This window comes from Sciurus carolinensis, chromosome 9 (genome assembly GCF_902686445.1).
Source record: "Sciurus carolinensis chromosome 9, mSciCar1.2, whole genome shotgun sequence".
NCBI classification, from domain to species: Eukaryota; Metazoa; Chordata; class Mammalia; order Rodentia; family Sciuridae; genus Sciurus; species Sciurus carolinensis.
Window position 1 is genome coordinate 14,721,959 of NC_062221.1, and position 15,021 is coordinate 14,736,979.

General features: G+C 34.1%; 1 protein-coding gene and 1 non-coding gene across 2 annotated transcripts in view; one reads left to right on the plus strand and one right to left on the minus strand.

Annotated features, from left to right (window-relative positions):
• Positions 1 to 15,021, plus strand: part of Xrn1 (5'-3' exoribonuclease 1) — a 125,321-nt gene that overhangs the window by 21,733 nt on the left and 88,567 nt on the right. Inside the window, exons 9-15 of the mRNA XM_047563438.1 lie at positions 727 to 794; positions 5,505 to 5,642; positions 8,849 to 8,915; positions 9,234 to 9,339; positions 10,802 to 10,891; positions 12,927 to 13,083; positions 14,482 to 14,601. Of these exons, the coding sequence (XP_047419394.1) occupies positions 727 to 794; positions 5,505 to 5,642; positions 8,849 to 8,915; positions 9,234 to 9,339; positions 10,802 to 10,891; positions 12,927 to 13,083; positions 14,482 to 14,601 (746 nt within the window). The remainder of the gene's footprint in view (positions 1 to 726; positions 795 to 5,504; positions 5,643 to 8,848; positions 8,916 to 9,233; positions 9,340 to 10,801; positions 10,892 to 12,926; positions 13,084 to 14,481; positions 14,602 to 15,021) is intronic.
• Trnai-uau (transfer RNA isoleucine (anticodon UAU)) lies at positions 11,052 to 11,128 on the minus strand. Its single transcript has one exon. It is a non-coding gene; the product is annotated as a tRNA-Ile (tRNA).

A 15,021-nucleotide genomic window follows, 5' to 3' on the forward strand; every position in this document is an offset into this window, starting at 1 on the left:
TGAACCTAAAAACATCACTCGGTTTATTAGATTATTGCAAACCCAACTAAACTAAAGCCTAAGGTGCCAAGCAATGAGGTTGTCATTTTCAGTGATTCCCAAGGAAAGAAAGCAACCAGAGTCATTGATACCTCACAATTCTAATATAAAATTTCCCAAGAAAATATAATTTTAAAATTTTGATTTATTTGGTTTCATTTTAATTAATTAATTTTAATTTAATTTTAATTTTAGTTTCCTGAGAAAACCAGCAGAAGTTGTCAGTTTCATTTAACTCTTCATATTTAAGTATAAAAATTCAGTGTATCTAAATAGTTTGCATCAGAGTATTTAATATGAAGGAAAGATTTTTCAGTTAAAGACACAATGGTGATGCTGAATAAAACATAAAGCAAGACATTATTTTTTTCCCAAACTGACATACCAAAATGACATGATCTGTATAGATTCTAGAACAGTTTAGTTATTGCCAAGTATGACTGGAAATACAGAAGAATGATTATTATGTGAACCTGGAATTTCTTATATTTTGCTCTGTGCATTAATTTTGTATATTATGGAAATATAAAGCTCAGAGAAACTAGGACTGCTTTATATATAGCCCAACACAGTGTTTTTTCCTAATAAGTAGAATATTGACATTTAACAATTTGTGAAAAGAATTTTGTAGAATTGTTTAGAAGAATGTCAGTTTTTAGTACAAATTTTGGATTTTGTTCTTTCCAGGTTATATTAATGAAAGTGGGCATCTCAACTTACCTCGATTTGAGAAATACCTTGTGAAACTATCAGATGTAAGTAACTATAAGTTTTTGTTTTCCTATTCCAATGTAGCTATATATGGTTAGAAACTGTTTTGGTCAGCTTTTTGCTGCTGTGACTGAAAGACCTGACCAGAACAGTTGTAGAGGAGAAAAAGTTTATATGGGGGCTCATGGTTTCAAAGGTCTCAACCCATAGGCAGCAAGCTCCATTCCTCGGGGCTTGAGGTAAGGCTGAACATCATGGCAGAAGAATGTGGTGGAGAGAAGCAGCTCACATGTGGTCAGGCAGCAGAGAGGAGTTCATTTACCAAATACAAAATAATGTACCCCAAAGGCACACCCCAAATGTCCCACGTCCTCCAGCCATACCCCGCCAGTCTTCAGTTACCACTCAGTTAATTCCATCAGGGAATTAACTACCTGATTGGGTTAAGGCTGTCATAACCCAATCATTTTTCCTCTAAATCTTCTTGTGTTGTCTCACACAGGAGCTTTTGGGGATACCTCACATCCAAACCATAACAGTGTTATGGGGCACAATTTAAGAATAGACCAAGATGCCCATCAATGGATGAAAAAAGAAAATGTGGCATATATGCACAGTGGAGTTTTACTCAGTCATAAATAAAAATGAAATTATCATCATTTGTAAGAAAATGGATGGAACTAGAGACCATTATGTTAAGCAGAATAAGTCAAACTCAGAAGGTTAGGGTCCTTTGTTTTCTTTCATATGTGCAAGCTAAAGAGGAAAAGGAAAAGAAAGATGGGGTTGGATCTCATAAAAATGAAAAGGGAGATCAGTAGAGAAAAGACACCAAGGGGCAGAAAGTGGGGAGTGAGGGAGAAAGTGCTGGGAAGTGATAGTGTTCCTCTCTGCTGCCTGATCACATGTGAGCTGCTTCTCACCACTGAGAAGTCCAAATTTGAGAGTCTTTATTAAGCCAGCCGACTCACTGTCTTACACAATGCCCCAAAAATGACTATTGGGAGAACAGCCCCGACCATAGGGTTGCAGGGATTTTTATACCAAAAATCAGTACATCAATCATAAGTGCTATGATTCAAAATTATAAACTAACATCATGGGATCTTGAAATCATTAGCAGAGGAGGAAGTGGGTCAAAATGACCTTACTTAGGTAGAAACTAAAGAATGGTTACTAACATCTGAACAATCACTATTGACATTACCATTAAAATGGTACGTTGTTTAGGAAACTAGGAATCAAAAAGAGAACAATTTTTCATTGTACAAGAATTGCCATTTCGCCATTTTGTATTGCCAAATAAGTCATGCTAAGCAAATGTTGACGGGTACAGAGACGGGGCATTCCCATGGGAGAAGCATTTTCTACATAACATGGAGTCTCAGGGTAAAATGGAATCTGCTTAGTCATTGCCCATATAGCCTGACCTATAACATTTCCATAGAGTCAAATATGTCAACACATCACAACAGTAACCAATTAAATAATAGCAAGAAAAAAGAAATTTATAATTGTCTCCCAGTTACTAATTACATTTCACCTAAATTCAGTTGATCCCCTCACATTTTTTTATCAGTGCATTACAGTTGTACATACTGATGGGATTTGTTGTTGCATATTTGTAACAACAAATATATTTTAATATAACAATATAATTTGACCACTATCACTTCCTAGCACTTTCTCCCTCACTCCCCACTTTCTGCCCCTTGGTGTCTTTTCTCTACTGATCTCCCTTTCATTTTTATGAGCTCCAACCCCATCTTTCTTTTCCTTTTCCTCTTTAGCTTGCATATATGAAAGAAAACATAGGCCCCCTAACCTTCTGAGTTTGACTTACCCTGCTTAACATAATGGTCTCTAGTTCCTTCATTTTCCTGCAAATGATGATAATTTCATTTTTATTTTTGACTGAGTAAAACTCCATTGTGTATATATGCCACATTTTCTTTTTTCATCCACTGATGGGCATCTAGTCTGATTCCATGGATTGGCAATTGTGAATTGTAAACATAGGTGTGCATGTATCACTGTCGTATGATGGCTTAAATTCTTCAGAATAAATACCAAGGAGTGGTATAGTTGGATCATATGGTGGTCCTAGCCTTTTGAGGAACCTCCATACTGATTTTCATAGTGGTTGTACTAATTTACAGTTTCACCAGCAGTGTAAAAGTGTTCCTTATTCTCCACATTCTCGCCAGCATTTGTTCTTATTTGTATTCTTGATGACTGTCATTCTGATTAGTGTGAGATGAAATCTTTTGGATTTGCATTTCCCTAATTGCTAATGATATTGAACTTTTTTTCATATATTTGTTGGGCATTTGTATTTCTTCTTTTGAAAAGTATCTTTAATTCATTCACCCATTTATTAATAGGGTTATTTGATTTTTTTAGTGGTAAAGTTTTTTGAGTTTTTTATATATTCTAGATGTTTATTCTGTGTCCGAAGAATAACTAGCAAAGATTTTCTCCCATCCTGTAGGCTCTCTCTTCACATTCCTAATTGTCTCCTTTGCTATGCAGAAGCTTTTCTGTTTGATGCCATTCCATTTATTAACTTTTGTCATTATTTCCTGAGCTTTAGGGGTCTTATGGAGAAAGTCATTGCCTGTGCCTGTATGCTCGTGTGTTGACCCTATGTTTTCTCCCAGTAGTTGCATAGTTTCTGATCTAATTCCTAGATTTTTGGTCCATTTTGAGTTGATTTTTGTGCAGGGTGAGAGATGGGGACTACTTTCTTCTCCATATGGGTAACCAGTTTCCCCAGCACCATTTGTTAAAAAGGCTGTCTTTTCTCCAGTGTATGTTTTTGGTACCTTTGTCAAGGATCAGATGAATGTAGATGTATAGTTTTGTCTGTATTTTCTATTCTGTACCACTGGTCTATGTGTCTTTTTAGGGAATACCATGCAGTTTTTTTTTTACTTTAGTACTGTAGTATAATTTGAAGTTGGCTATTGTGAAGCTTTCAGCATTGCATTTTTGGCTTAGAATTGCTTTTCCTATTCTGGGTCTTTTATTCTTCCAAATGAATTTTAGGACTGTTTTTCCTAGTTCTGTGAAGAATGTCATTGGTATTTTGATGGGAATTGCATTAAATCTGTATTTGCTTTGGTAGTATGGCCATTATAACAATATTAATTCTGTCTCTCCATGAACATGGGAGGTCTTTCCATCTTCTTGAAGTCTTTCTCAATTTCTTTCTCCAGTGTTCTCTAGTTTTCATTGTTAGAGGCCTTTTACCCCCTTGGTTATATTTATTCCTAGGTGTTTTTTGAGGCTATTATGAATGGAATTCCTTCTCAGAAGATTCATTGTTGGTATATAGGAAAGCTATTGATTTTTGTACATTGATTTTGTAACCTACCATTTGCTAAGTTTGATTATTAGTTCTAGCAGTCTTTTGTTGGAGTTCTTTGGATAGTCTAGGAATAGGATCATATCATGTGCAAAAAGTGATAATTTGACTTTTTCCTTTCCTCTTTTTATACCTTTTGTTTCCTTCTCTTGCCTAATTGCTCTGGCTAGAATTTCTAGTACGATATTAAAATGGAATAGTGAGGGCTGGGGTTGTGGCTAACTGATGGAACACTTGGCTAGCATGTGTGAGGCACTGGGTTCAATCTTCAGTGCCACATAAAAATAAATAAATAAAGATATTATGACCATCTACAACTAAAAAAAAAATTTTTTTTTAAACGAATAGTGAGAATAGACAACCTTGTCTTGTTCCAGATATTAAAGGAAATGCTTTCAGTTTTTCCCCATTTACTATAAGGTTTGCTTTGGGTTTTACATATATAGCCTTTATGATGTTGAAGTAGGTTCCTGTTATCCCTAGTTTCTTCAGTGTTCAAAAAAAGTCCCTAATTGAGCTGGGAAGATAGCTCAGTTGGTAGAGTGCTTGCCTTGCAAGCACAAGGCCCTGGGTTCAATCCCCAGCACCACAAAAAAAATTCCTTAATGATCCACTGAATTTCTTTGATGTCTGTGGTGGTTTGTCCTTTTTCATCCATAATCTTATTAATTTAAGTCTTCATTTTTTCTTTTGATTAGTTTGGCTAAGGGCTTATCAATCTCTTTATCTTTTCAAAGAACCAGCTCTTTGTTTCATTGATCCTTTGTATTGTTTTTCTATTCTCAATTTCAGTGATTTCAGCTCTACCTTAACTACTTCTACTGGATTTGGAATCAATGTGTTGTTCTTTATCAAGGGCCTTGAGATGCATCCTTAAGACTGTTTATTTGGGATCTTTCTGATTTTCTTATGTAGGCACTCATAGCTTTAAACTTTCCTCTTGGACCTGCCTTCATAGTGTCCCAGAGATTCTGCTATGTTGTATCACTACTCTCATTTGAGTCTAAGAATTTTTTACTTTCTCCCTTGATTTCTTCTGTGACACATTAATCATTCAAAAGTGTATTGTTCAATCTCCATATGTTTATATAGTTTCTATAAGGTATTGTTATGCTGATTTCTAATTTTATACCATTATGATCTGATAAGATACAAGAAGTTATATTAGTTTTTCTGTATTTCCTAAGAAGACTTTCTTTGTGTCCTATAAATTGTTTTTATTTGCTTTTTATGTTTAATTTTCATAGGGAAGATGAGGTCCCCATATGCGTAAAAAAGTAATTTTCTCCAATTTCCTATACCCAGAAATAGTCATTGTGTGTAAACTTTGGTTTGTCTTCCAGAGGTACTTGAATCATTTTTAAATGGATTTAAATTTTTTGTGCAGTTTGATCGGGAGCACTTCAGTGAAGTTTTTGTGGACCTGAAGTGGTTTGAAAGCAAAGTTGGTAACAAGTACCTCAACGAAGCAGCGGGTGTTGCAGCAGAAGAAGCCAAGAATTATAAAGAAAAGAAAAAATCAAAGGTGTCCCTTTTTTTTTCAGGTGTTCTTTCATTTTTTTAGCTGTAAGGTAAAACTGATACTCCTTGTTTCTCGCGTTCCTTCTTATGATTTTGGAGTTGCCTCATTTCATTTTCATTTTTTCTTTCCCGTAGGCATTTAAAAATTGTTTTGACTTCTTTTTGTCTAATAGATTCTATCATTTAGATCTGATCCTTTATTGGAGCTGGGGATATAGCTCAGTTGGTAGAGTACCTGCCTCGCATGTACAAGGCCTTGGATTCAATCCTCAGTTCCACCAAAAAAAAAAATTTTTACCCCTGAAGAAGGATGTTGTTTTTTCTTCACTTTTTCATTCTATTAATAAGTGTCGAAAACATTTCATAATATGAGTCTAGAAAATTAGTTTTTTAGAAATAATCATGTAAACCATGTTATTTTAAAAAATGAACCAATATACTAGTTTTAAAATGTGCATATTCATAGCATTTATTGCCATGAGGCATCAACTAGATAGATGATTTCTCTTTTAAAATGATTTTTATATAAAATACTTTAATAGGCTAGGTTAGTAGTAATTAGTAATAAAATATCCTATAAATGTCATTTGCTTAATAAGTGAATGATATAACTATTTAAAATATGCTAGTGCCCTGCAAAACATCTCTAATCAATTTTAAAGAATGTCTTTGTGTTGACTTGAAAATGAAACTTCTGAAATTTTCTTGAGCCTATCCTGTTATGGGATCTTGATAAGTTTCCTGCACTTTCCTTACTGTACTGGTTCTATGTAGTTTTCAATCTAATATCTCTTGTTCTGGGAGGGGTAACTATCCCATTTTTTTCTGGAGTGTTCTTTCCTATTAATTAGCTCTTCCTTAGTGAAACTTGGTAATGATCAGTACGCTTTCCACCTGTGTGTTTTTTCCTCCTAAGGAAAAGCTTTGCAACTCTTTGGGAACCTGTATGTACAGAATTAGCATGTCAGTAATCCCTGGTTCCCATGCCTCAGCTCATTCCTTAAACTTCATCATCTTCTAAACATGTGTGGCTAACTTTAGAGACACTGTGCAGAAATAGCTTCAGCCCATAAAGTCAGTAGAGGCTATAAGTTGAATGAAGAAAAGGATATGAAGATAAGGGAATAGGGAGAACTAATGGAAGTCATTGGCAGTTGATAGGCAATCCAAAAACAGAGGAGGAGGCTGGGGTTGTCGCTCAGTGATAGAGCACTTGCGTAGCATGTGTGAGGCACTGGATTCTATTCTCAGTACCACATGAATAAAAAATAAAGGTATTGTGTCAATCTACAACTAAAAAAAAAAAAAATTTAAAGGAGAGAAAGGATTGAGATCACAATGGATGAAAAACAGATGGGCAGAATATGAAGGATGGACAAATGGAAGAGTTATAGAAAAGCAAATGCATTGCTTAGAAGAGAAATAAAGAAGTGGAAGATAGAGTCATAAGAATGATAGGATTCAAACTTGGCACATGCCTGTAATCCCAGCAGTTTGGCAGGCTGAGGCAGGAGGATCGCAACTTCAAAGCCAGCCTCAGCATCTTAGAGAGGCCAAAAGCATCATAGCGAGATCCCATCTCAAAACATTAAGAAAGGACTGGGGAATGTGGCTCAGGGGTTAAGCACCACTGGGTTCAATCCCTGGAATAATACCAAAAAAAAAAAAAAAAAAAAAAGGATTCAGAGATACAGAAAATAGATATTGTAACCTAAATTTTTGGCACATACAAATACATATATTGATAAATGATACAAGGATTTGATATTGATTATACACTTTGTTTAAAGTAAATGAGATATTCTTCATGTATGTTCCTGGAGTACGAATAATTAAATATATTCTTCTTTTATGCTGATGAGATTCTCTTATTTATCTTTGAATGACCTGACTTCTAAGTTCTGCATGATAAAAATGTATAGCTTTTGGACTGGGGGATATGTAGCTCAGTTGGTAGAGTACTTGTCTAGCATGTATAAGGCCCTAGGTTCAATCCCCAGCACCATACATACACACATAGAGTTTTAGAAATTGTCAAAAACATGTATACATTACTTATTATATTTAAGCTTTTACAGAGTTCTTAAGGATAATTTCTTTTTTTAATTTTTTATGTGTTCTTTTTAGATATACATGACAGTATGTTTTGACATACATACATGGAGTATAACTTGCAATTCTTGTGGTCATACGTGATGTGAAGTTATACTGGTCATGTATTCATATATGAACATAGGAAAGTTATGTCCAATTCATTCTACTGTCTTTCCTATTCCCATTTTCCTTTCCTTCCCTTCATTCTCCTTTGTCTAGTCCAATGAACTTCTGTTCTTCTCTCCCCACCCCTTATTGTGTGTTAGCATCTGCATATCAGAGAGAAGACTTTGGTTTTTGGGGATTGGCTTATTTTACTTAGCATGATTTTCTCTAGTTTCATCCATTTACCTGCAAATCCATAATTTTATTCTTCTTTATGGGTGAGCAATATTCCATTGTGTACATATGCCTCATTTTCTTTATCCATTTACCTGTTGAAGGGCATCTAGATTTGTTCCATAGCTTAGCTGTTGTAAATTGAGCTGCTATAAACATTCATGTAGCTACATCACTATAGTGTGCTGATTTTAAATCCTTTGGGTATAAACTGAGGAGAGGGATAACTGGTCAAATGGTGATTCCATTCAAAGTTTTCTGAGGAATCTCCATACTGCTTTTTATAGTGGTTGCACCAGTTTGTAGTCCCACCAGCAATGTATGAGTGTACCTTTTTCCCCACATCCTTGCCAGCACTTATTGTCACTTGCATTCTTGATGATTGCCATTCTGACTGGAGTGAGATAAAATCTCAGTGTAGTTTTAATTTGCATTTCTCTAATTGCTAGAGATGTTGAACATTTTTTCATATATTTGTTGACTGATCATATTTCTTCTGTGAAGTGCCTATTCAGTTCCTTTGTCCATTTATTGATTGGGTTATTTGTTTTTTGGATGTTAAGTTTTTTGAGTTCTTTCTGTATCCCGGAGATCAGTGCTCTATATCATGTGCAGGTGGCAGAGAATTTCTCCCTGTAGGCTCTCTCTTCACTTTCTTCATTGTTTCCTTTAAGGATAATTTCAGTTATTTTTAGCATTTTTAAAATATCCCCTTTAAATGTCTCACTTTGAAATATATCTTACCATTTATTTAATGATGATTTATAATTTTTATAGGGTCAGGAAAATTCTGTATGTTGGGCTGCTTTAGACAAAAATGAAGGTGAAGTGGTAGCTTCTAAGGGTAAGTACAGACTATGTAGTTTGATATGCTATTACTTTTTTATGTGTTATTAATTTGCCAGAATAGTTATAATTTCATATATCAGTACTAATTTAAATCTGGATTGGACAGATTGCAATAATAGTTGATAAGAATCAACTTTGGGCTGTGGAGATAGCTCAGTTGGTAGAGTGCTTGCCTTGCAAGCACAAGGCCCTGGGTTCAATCCCCAGCACTGCAAAAAAAAAAAAGAATCAACTTTGATATGCATTTTTCAAAGCATTAGATGAAAAACAGAACATTCATACTTGTCCATCAATATCTTTCTTTTTTCCCCAGATAACTTAGAAGAGGAGACTGAAGATGATGATCTATTTGAAACTGAGTTTAGACAATATAAAAGAACATATTACATGACGAAGATGGGGGTTGATGTAGTCTCTGAGTATGTTTTTGCCAATCCTTTTACGTTAAAGTAAAAAAATTAGATTTTGCAGTTCTCCAGAAAACAGCACAATTTTGACAAAGCAGTAGGAGAGAAGGATTTTTTGGTTTCATAAACTATGGTAAATTTCAACCAGTAGGGTAAGATTTTGGAGCAGGTGATATTAATTCTGACATGTATTATAATTCTGTGATAAAAATTGTCAAATAGAGAAATTTATCCTTATACACAGGAAGTATATTACAAAGTTTCTTAAAATAGTAAAAATTAAATGTCACAGTAATCAGCCTCTGTATCACCACCAGCAGTCACCACCCCTCATCTCCACCTCTTCATTATCTGCACAGCTGCTATACTGGTATTTGCAGAAATTTCATAGTAATTTGGAAAGACATAAATTTTAAAGACAGGACACAAAATCATATCTATAGTGTACTCTCATTAATACTTTTTTAAAAACCAACGTAGGGGACTGGAATTGCGTCTCAATGATAGAGCACTTGCCTAGCATGTGTGGGGCACTGGATTTGATTCTCAGCATCACATATAAATAAATAACATAAAGGTTCATTGACAATTAAACAAAAATTAAGAAGAAAAAAAAACAAAACAAAGTAGGTGCAGAAAAAAGGCTAATGCTGGTGTGGTGGTACACACCTTTAGTCCTACTACTTTAGGAGGCTGAGGTGGGTGTTGACTTGAGCTCCAGAGTTAAAAGACCAGTCTGGACAACATGGAGAGATACCATCTCAAAACAAAACAAAAAGACTGAAAAGAAACATACAAAAATGAATAGTGATTGCTATAATGGAATAAAAATGCTTGTTTTGATTACTAAGGAAATATTTGTTTTATAATAAGAAAGTAACATATTTGATGTTTAAAAGCATATCTCCCAGAAATAAGGAGATGGAATTACTTAAGTGACTATTTAGACTAGTGCCTGTCTTGGTGATTCAAAGATTGATTTTACCCAAACCTTAAATGATAACTTTTGGTTTTTGAGAAAAGGGATTAGAAGAGAATCTTGCTCAGCATCTGTAGCACTTTTGAAAGTGTATTCTAACTGCTATGACCAAGTTTTTCAAGAACTTTCTGATTTGCCCATCCAATCCCCACTATTTAAGAGAGAAACAGTAGTACTTTATAAAATGGTTCATTAACTAAGTCTTCAAACTTTAAACCAAAAGTGTCATATATTTACGGGTCAAATATGCACAGCAGGTTTAACTCTTTTGGTAGTTGGTGTAGTTAAACTATGAGGCAAACCTTTCTTGTGAAAGATGGAATTTTTTAATATCTTGGAGTTTTCTTATTCTGATTTTTAGGTAGCATATACTTGGTAGTTAATTCCTTGATTTAATAAGCCACATGAGGTAAAATGTATGAACAGATATGCTCTAGAGACACCAGCCTGTCTTCAAAAAAAATAATATAATGAAAATATTTCTTTCTCTTTCAGTGATTTTCTGGCTGATCAAGCTGCATGCTATGTTCAGGCAATACAGTGGATTTTGCACTATTACTACCATGGTGTTCAGTCCTGGAGCTGGTAAGAGCATATTTTTTTGCTTCTTTTTTTTTTTTTTTTTTTTTTTTTGCGGTGCTGGGGATTGAACTCAGGGCCATAGTGCTTGCGAGGGGAGCACTCTACCAACTGAGCTATCTCCCCAGCCCGCTTAAAGTTTTTTGTTGTTGTTGTTTTTTTTTTTTTTTGGGTGCTGGGGATCGAACCCAGGGCCTTGTGCTTATAAGGCAAGCACTCTACCAACTGAGCTATCTCCCCAGACCCTGTTTCTTTCTATAAGAATCTCATTTAGGCATTTCTTTTTCTTTTATTCTCCCTATGGTAATTTTTTTAAAAAAGATCCTTTAGCTAAGTTTAAATGAGAAGTAATCTCATTTTTAAATGAAAATACTTAAAAAGATGCTTCTAGCCCTAGCAGATGACCTATAATAAAAGGTCTTTGTTAATCTGAGGATCTAAAATTCTCTATTTAGATAAATCAGAGCTGAGGATATAACTCAGTTGTAGAGCACTTGTCTAGCATAAAAGAAATCCTGGTCTTGAGTCCCAAACATCACCCAAAAAAAAAAAAAAAAAAGAGAGAGAGAGGAAAAAAAGAAAAGAGTATGACTTGAGTTTTGATAACTGTCAGATCTGGGTTATTTTTATGTGGGAGTGTTCATTACATTCTCCAAATTTTTGTGTGTTTAACGGTTTGTTTTTTTCAAGTAGTAATAATTTTTGAACACAGGACTAGTTATGTGCTAGGGTGGAAAAAAAGAAAGATATTATTTGCTTTTACTGGAAACAGTAATAATTTGCCATTTTTCTTCCCTATTCCAGCAAATCTCATTCAAAATCATCCACCAAAATAGAAAAATAGCAAGTCAAAAATGATGCAGTGATTAGTAAAAACTTAGGTGATAATATAGCTCTGTTTTTGTTTTTGTTTTTTTGGTAAGAGAGTTAACATAAGTTATTCCTTTTGTTACCAGACATTAAGACCAGGCACTTGAGAAGCATGTTCTCATTTAATCTTCACAACTAAAGTAGAGATTGTTTTCTCCCGGTTACAGATGAAATTAATCCTCAGAATGTTTAATCTTCCCAAGTTTTTACACCCCAGAACCAAGTCCAAGTGTATCTAATTCCAGAGTCTATATATTTCACATTATTCCTCCTTTCCCATCATTTTGAAACATAGTCCACAATTAAAGAATATAAACACACACATATACATACACATGAATCCTGAGCCAAACAGCTAGAGCATATCAAAAAAATTTTTAAGTGTGTATATTGAAAATTTCGTAAAAAAATATGTAAAGATGAAATGGTATAAAATATGAAGTTAAAGATGAAATGATATAAAATAACAAAATTAGTGTGTAGTTGATACATGGTTTAATCTTTATTATAAATACGTACTTGAATTCAAAGTAAAAAGTTCTTAGAGTTGACTATTAATGGCCACATAAGCTCAGACTCACTGTTTTTCCCTCTGTCCTTGTGAGCTAATTAAAGATTTTATCAGAACATTCAGCTGCTCCCAGACCCTAACTTGAAGGTTCCAGGGCCAAGTGACAAGACTAAAGATCTTCTGACTACCTCTTTATTGTCCAACCTATGGATTGGAAAATTCATGATGAGCATTTTGTGAATTAAAAGAAGTATTACAAAGCCAGGATCAGTGGCGTGCACCTGTAGTGCCAGCACTAAGGAGGCTGAGGCAGGAGGATCACTTGAGACCAACCTGGGCCACAGTGAGACCCCATCTCAAAAACAGGAAAAAAAAAAAAAAAAAGGCATTGCATTATATGCATCTTTCAATTACCTGATATATTCCATTTTAGAAATGTAAAGCTACACTTTAAAATTAAGGAAATGTAATATTTGTTGCCATTATAGAATCTGTTTCTTTAGCAGTGCTAATATCTTATATTCAGATGGTAGAATGTGGGTAATACTTAATTTTTTTTAAATTATTGCTATATGGTTAAACTATTGAAGATATATATATATATTTTTTTTTCACTTGTTTCATAGTTTCCAGTTGTTTAAAACTCATTTTGTTTTGTAGGTATTATCCTTATCATTATGCACCTTTCCTGTCAGACATCCGCAACATCAGTACACTCCAAATCCATTTTGAACTAGGAAAACCGTTTAAACCATTTGAGCAGCTTCTTGCTGTACTTCCAGCAGCTAGCAAAAATTTACTTCCTGCATGCTATCAGGTAGGTTTTAGAATTGAATGTTTTTATGTACTTTTTCATATTTAAGAGGTCCTTGTCCAAATTTAGAAACAATAATACACAAATTTACTCAGTAGATAAATACATTTATTTTCAGTTTTAAATACAGTATTTCTTTAACAAGTTCCTTGAAAAGTAATTTCTGGATTTAAAAACTGGTATTGTTTTAGAAATGAAAAGACTTCATAAGCCATTCAGAGCCTAGCTTATTCATTTTTAGCACCTTTAGATACATCTTTAATTTGTCTCTACATTAAAGCTATCTCATTGGTCTACACATTTTCACATTCATTCCTGTTCTCTATTATATACTACCTATTAGAATGTGAATGCTTTTAGTAAGTAATCAACAGTATTACCTCCATATATATTTAGATTTTTAAGGATTTCATTTATCAAACTGAAAGGTAACATTTTATATAACAAGAGGAAGACAGGGCCAACAAGATTATACTAAGATAACTAAACAGATTATGAAAGTTCTTCTAGAGTATCAGTACATTCTTCTAATTCCATGGTCTGGTTCCAGGAAAGATACACACACCTCTTGCAGTGTCAGAGATTCTGACATTTAACCCAGCCTTGATAATGTCCTCTGGCCTCCCCTCATAAGTTTCTTCAATGCTTCTTCCCTTCCTTTGGCCATATTAAACGTTGGTATTCAGCCACTGTGGGCCAGTATGACCATGCAACTGTATTATAGCCATGATTGTTGTATTTGTGCATTGCCAGTGCCATATTCTTTAATATATTGAGTATTGTTCCAGGAATGTGTTGTTTTATTTCTTTCACAAAAATTTTTTATCAATTTCTGTATTCATTCTTTATGCTTTCTTTTTGTAAGACATTTGTATGCTTTATCTTCCTCCATTATAAAATCTTTAATAATGAAAAATGTGTATTATTGGACTCTTTGATGTTAGTAATTCAGTAGTTCTTGGATTTTAGTTGTTTATTTCTTTAATTCTGGATGACAGTTGTTATATCACTTAATAGAATCAATTAGGACACAAAGAATTTTTTTTTTAATGACGGACTACATAGAAGTTTATGAAATGAACTGAAATAAAGTCTGAGAAGAAAACAGTTTAAGGGGTACATCTTATCCCCTAAATGAAAAGTTTTTAAAATGATAAAGTTCGGAGTAAATATGGGTTTGCTACATAACTAAGTGAATGAAACAGGAAAGTGAAGAATAGTAGTGAAATTAGAATTCTTACAGTTGAAAATGAAAATATAGCAAGTGCATTACAACATCTAAAATATAAAAATTTACTTGGCTTAGAAATTTTAAAGTGTAACTTGTGAGGAAATATAAATACATTAATTAAAAGCTATATTATATTCTTATATTTCTATTGTGTTATTTTATTTTCATAGCATTTGATGACCAGTGAAGACTCTCCAATTATAGAATATTATCCACCTGATTTTAAAACTGATCTAAATGGAAAGCAACAGGAATGGGAAGCTGTGGTATTAATACCTTTTATCGATGAGGTCAGTGCACGTAATTATATACATTCTTAATCAGAGATTTCACTTAAGTTAATGAGTAGTTGGTTTTTATCACCACTTATATTTTGTCAATGAGATTTAGCCACCCTTCATTGTGTGCATCAAAACTTCTACTTAGGGGCTGGGGTTGTGGCTCAGTGGTAGAGCACTTGCTGAGCATGTGTGAGGCACTAGGTTCAGTTCTCAGCACTGCATATGAGTAAGTAAAATATAGGCTCATCAACAACTAAAGAAATTTCTTTTTTTTTTTCCGGTACTGGGGATCGAACTCAGGGCCTTGTGCTTGCAAGGCAAGCACTCTACCAGCTGAGCTATCTCCCCAGCCCTACCATATATTCTTTATCCATTCACTGTTGACCGACCCTTAGGGTGATTCCATAGCTCGGCTATTATGAACAGCGC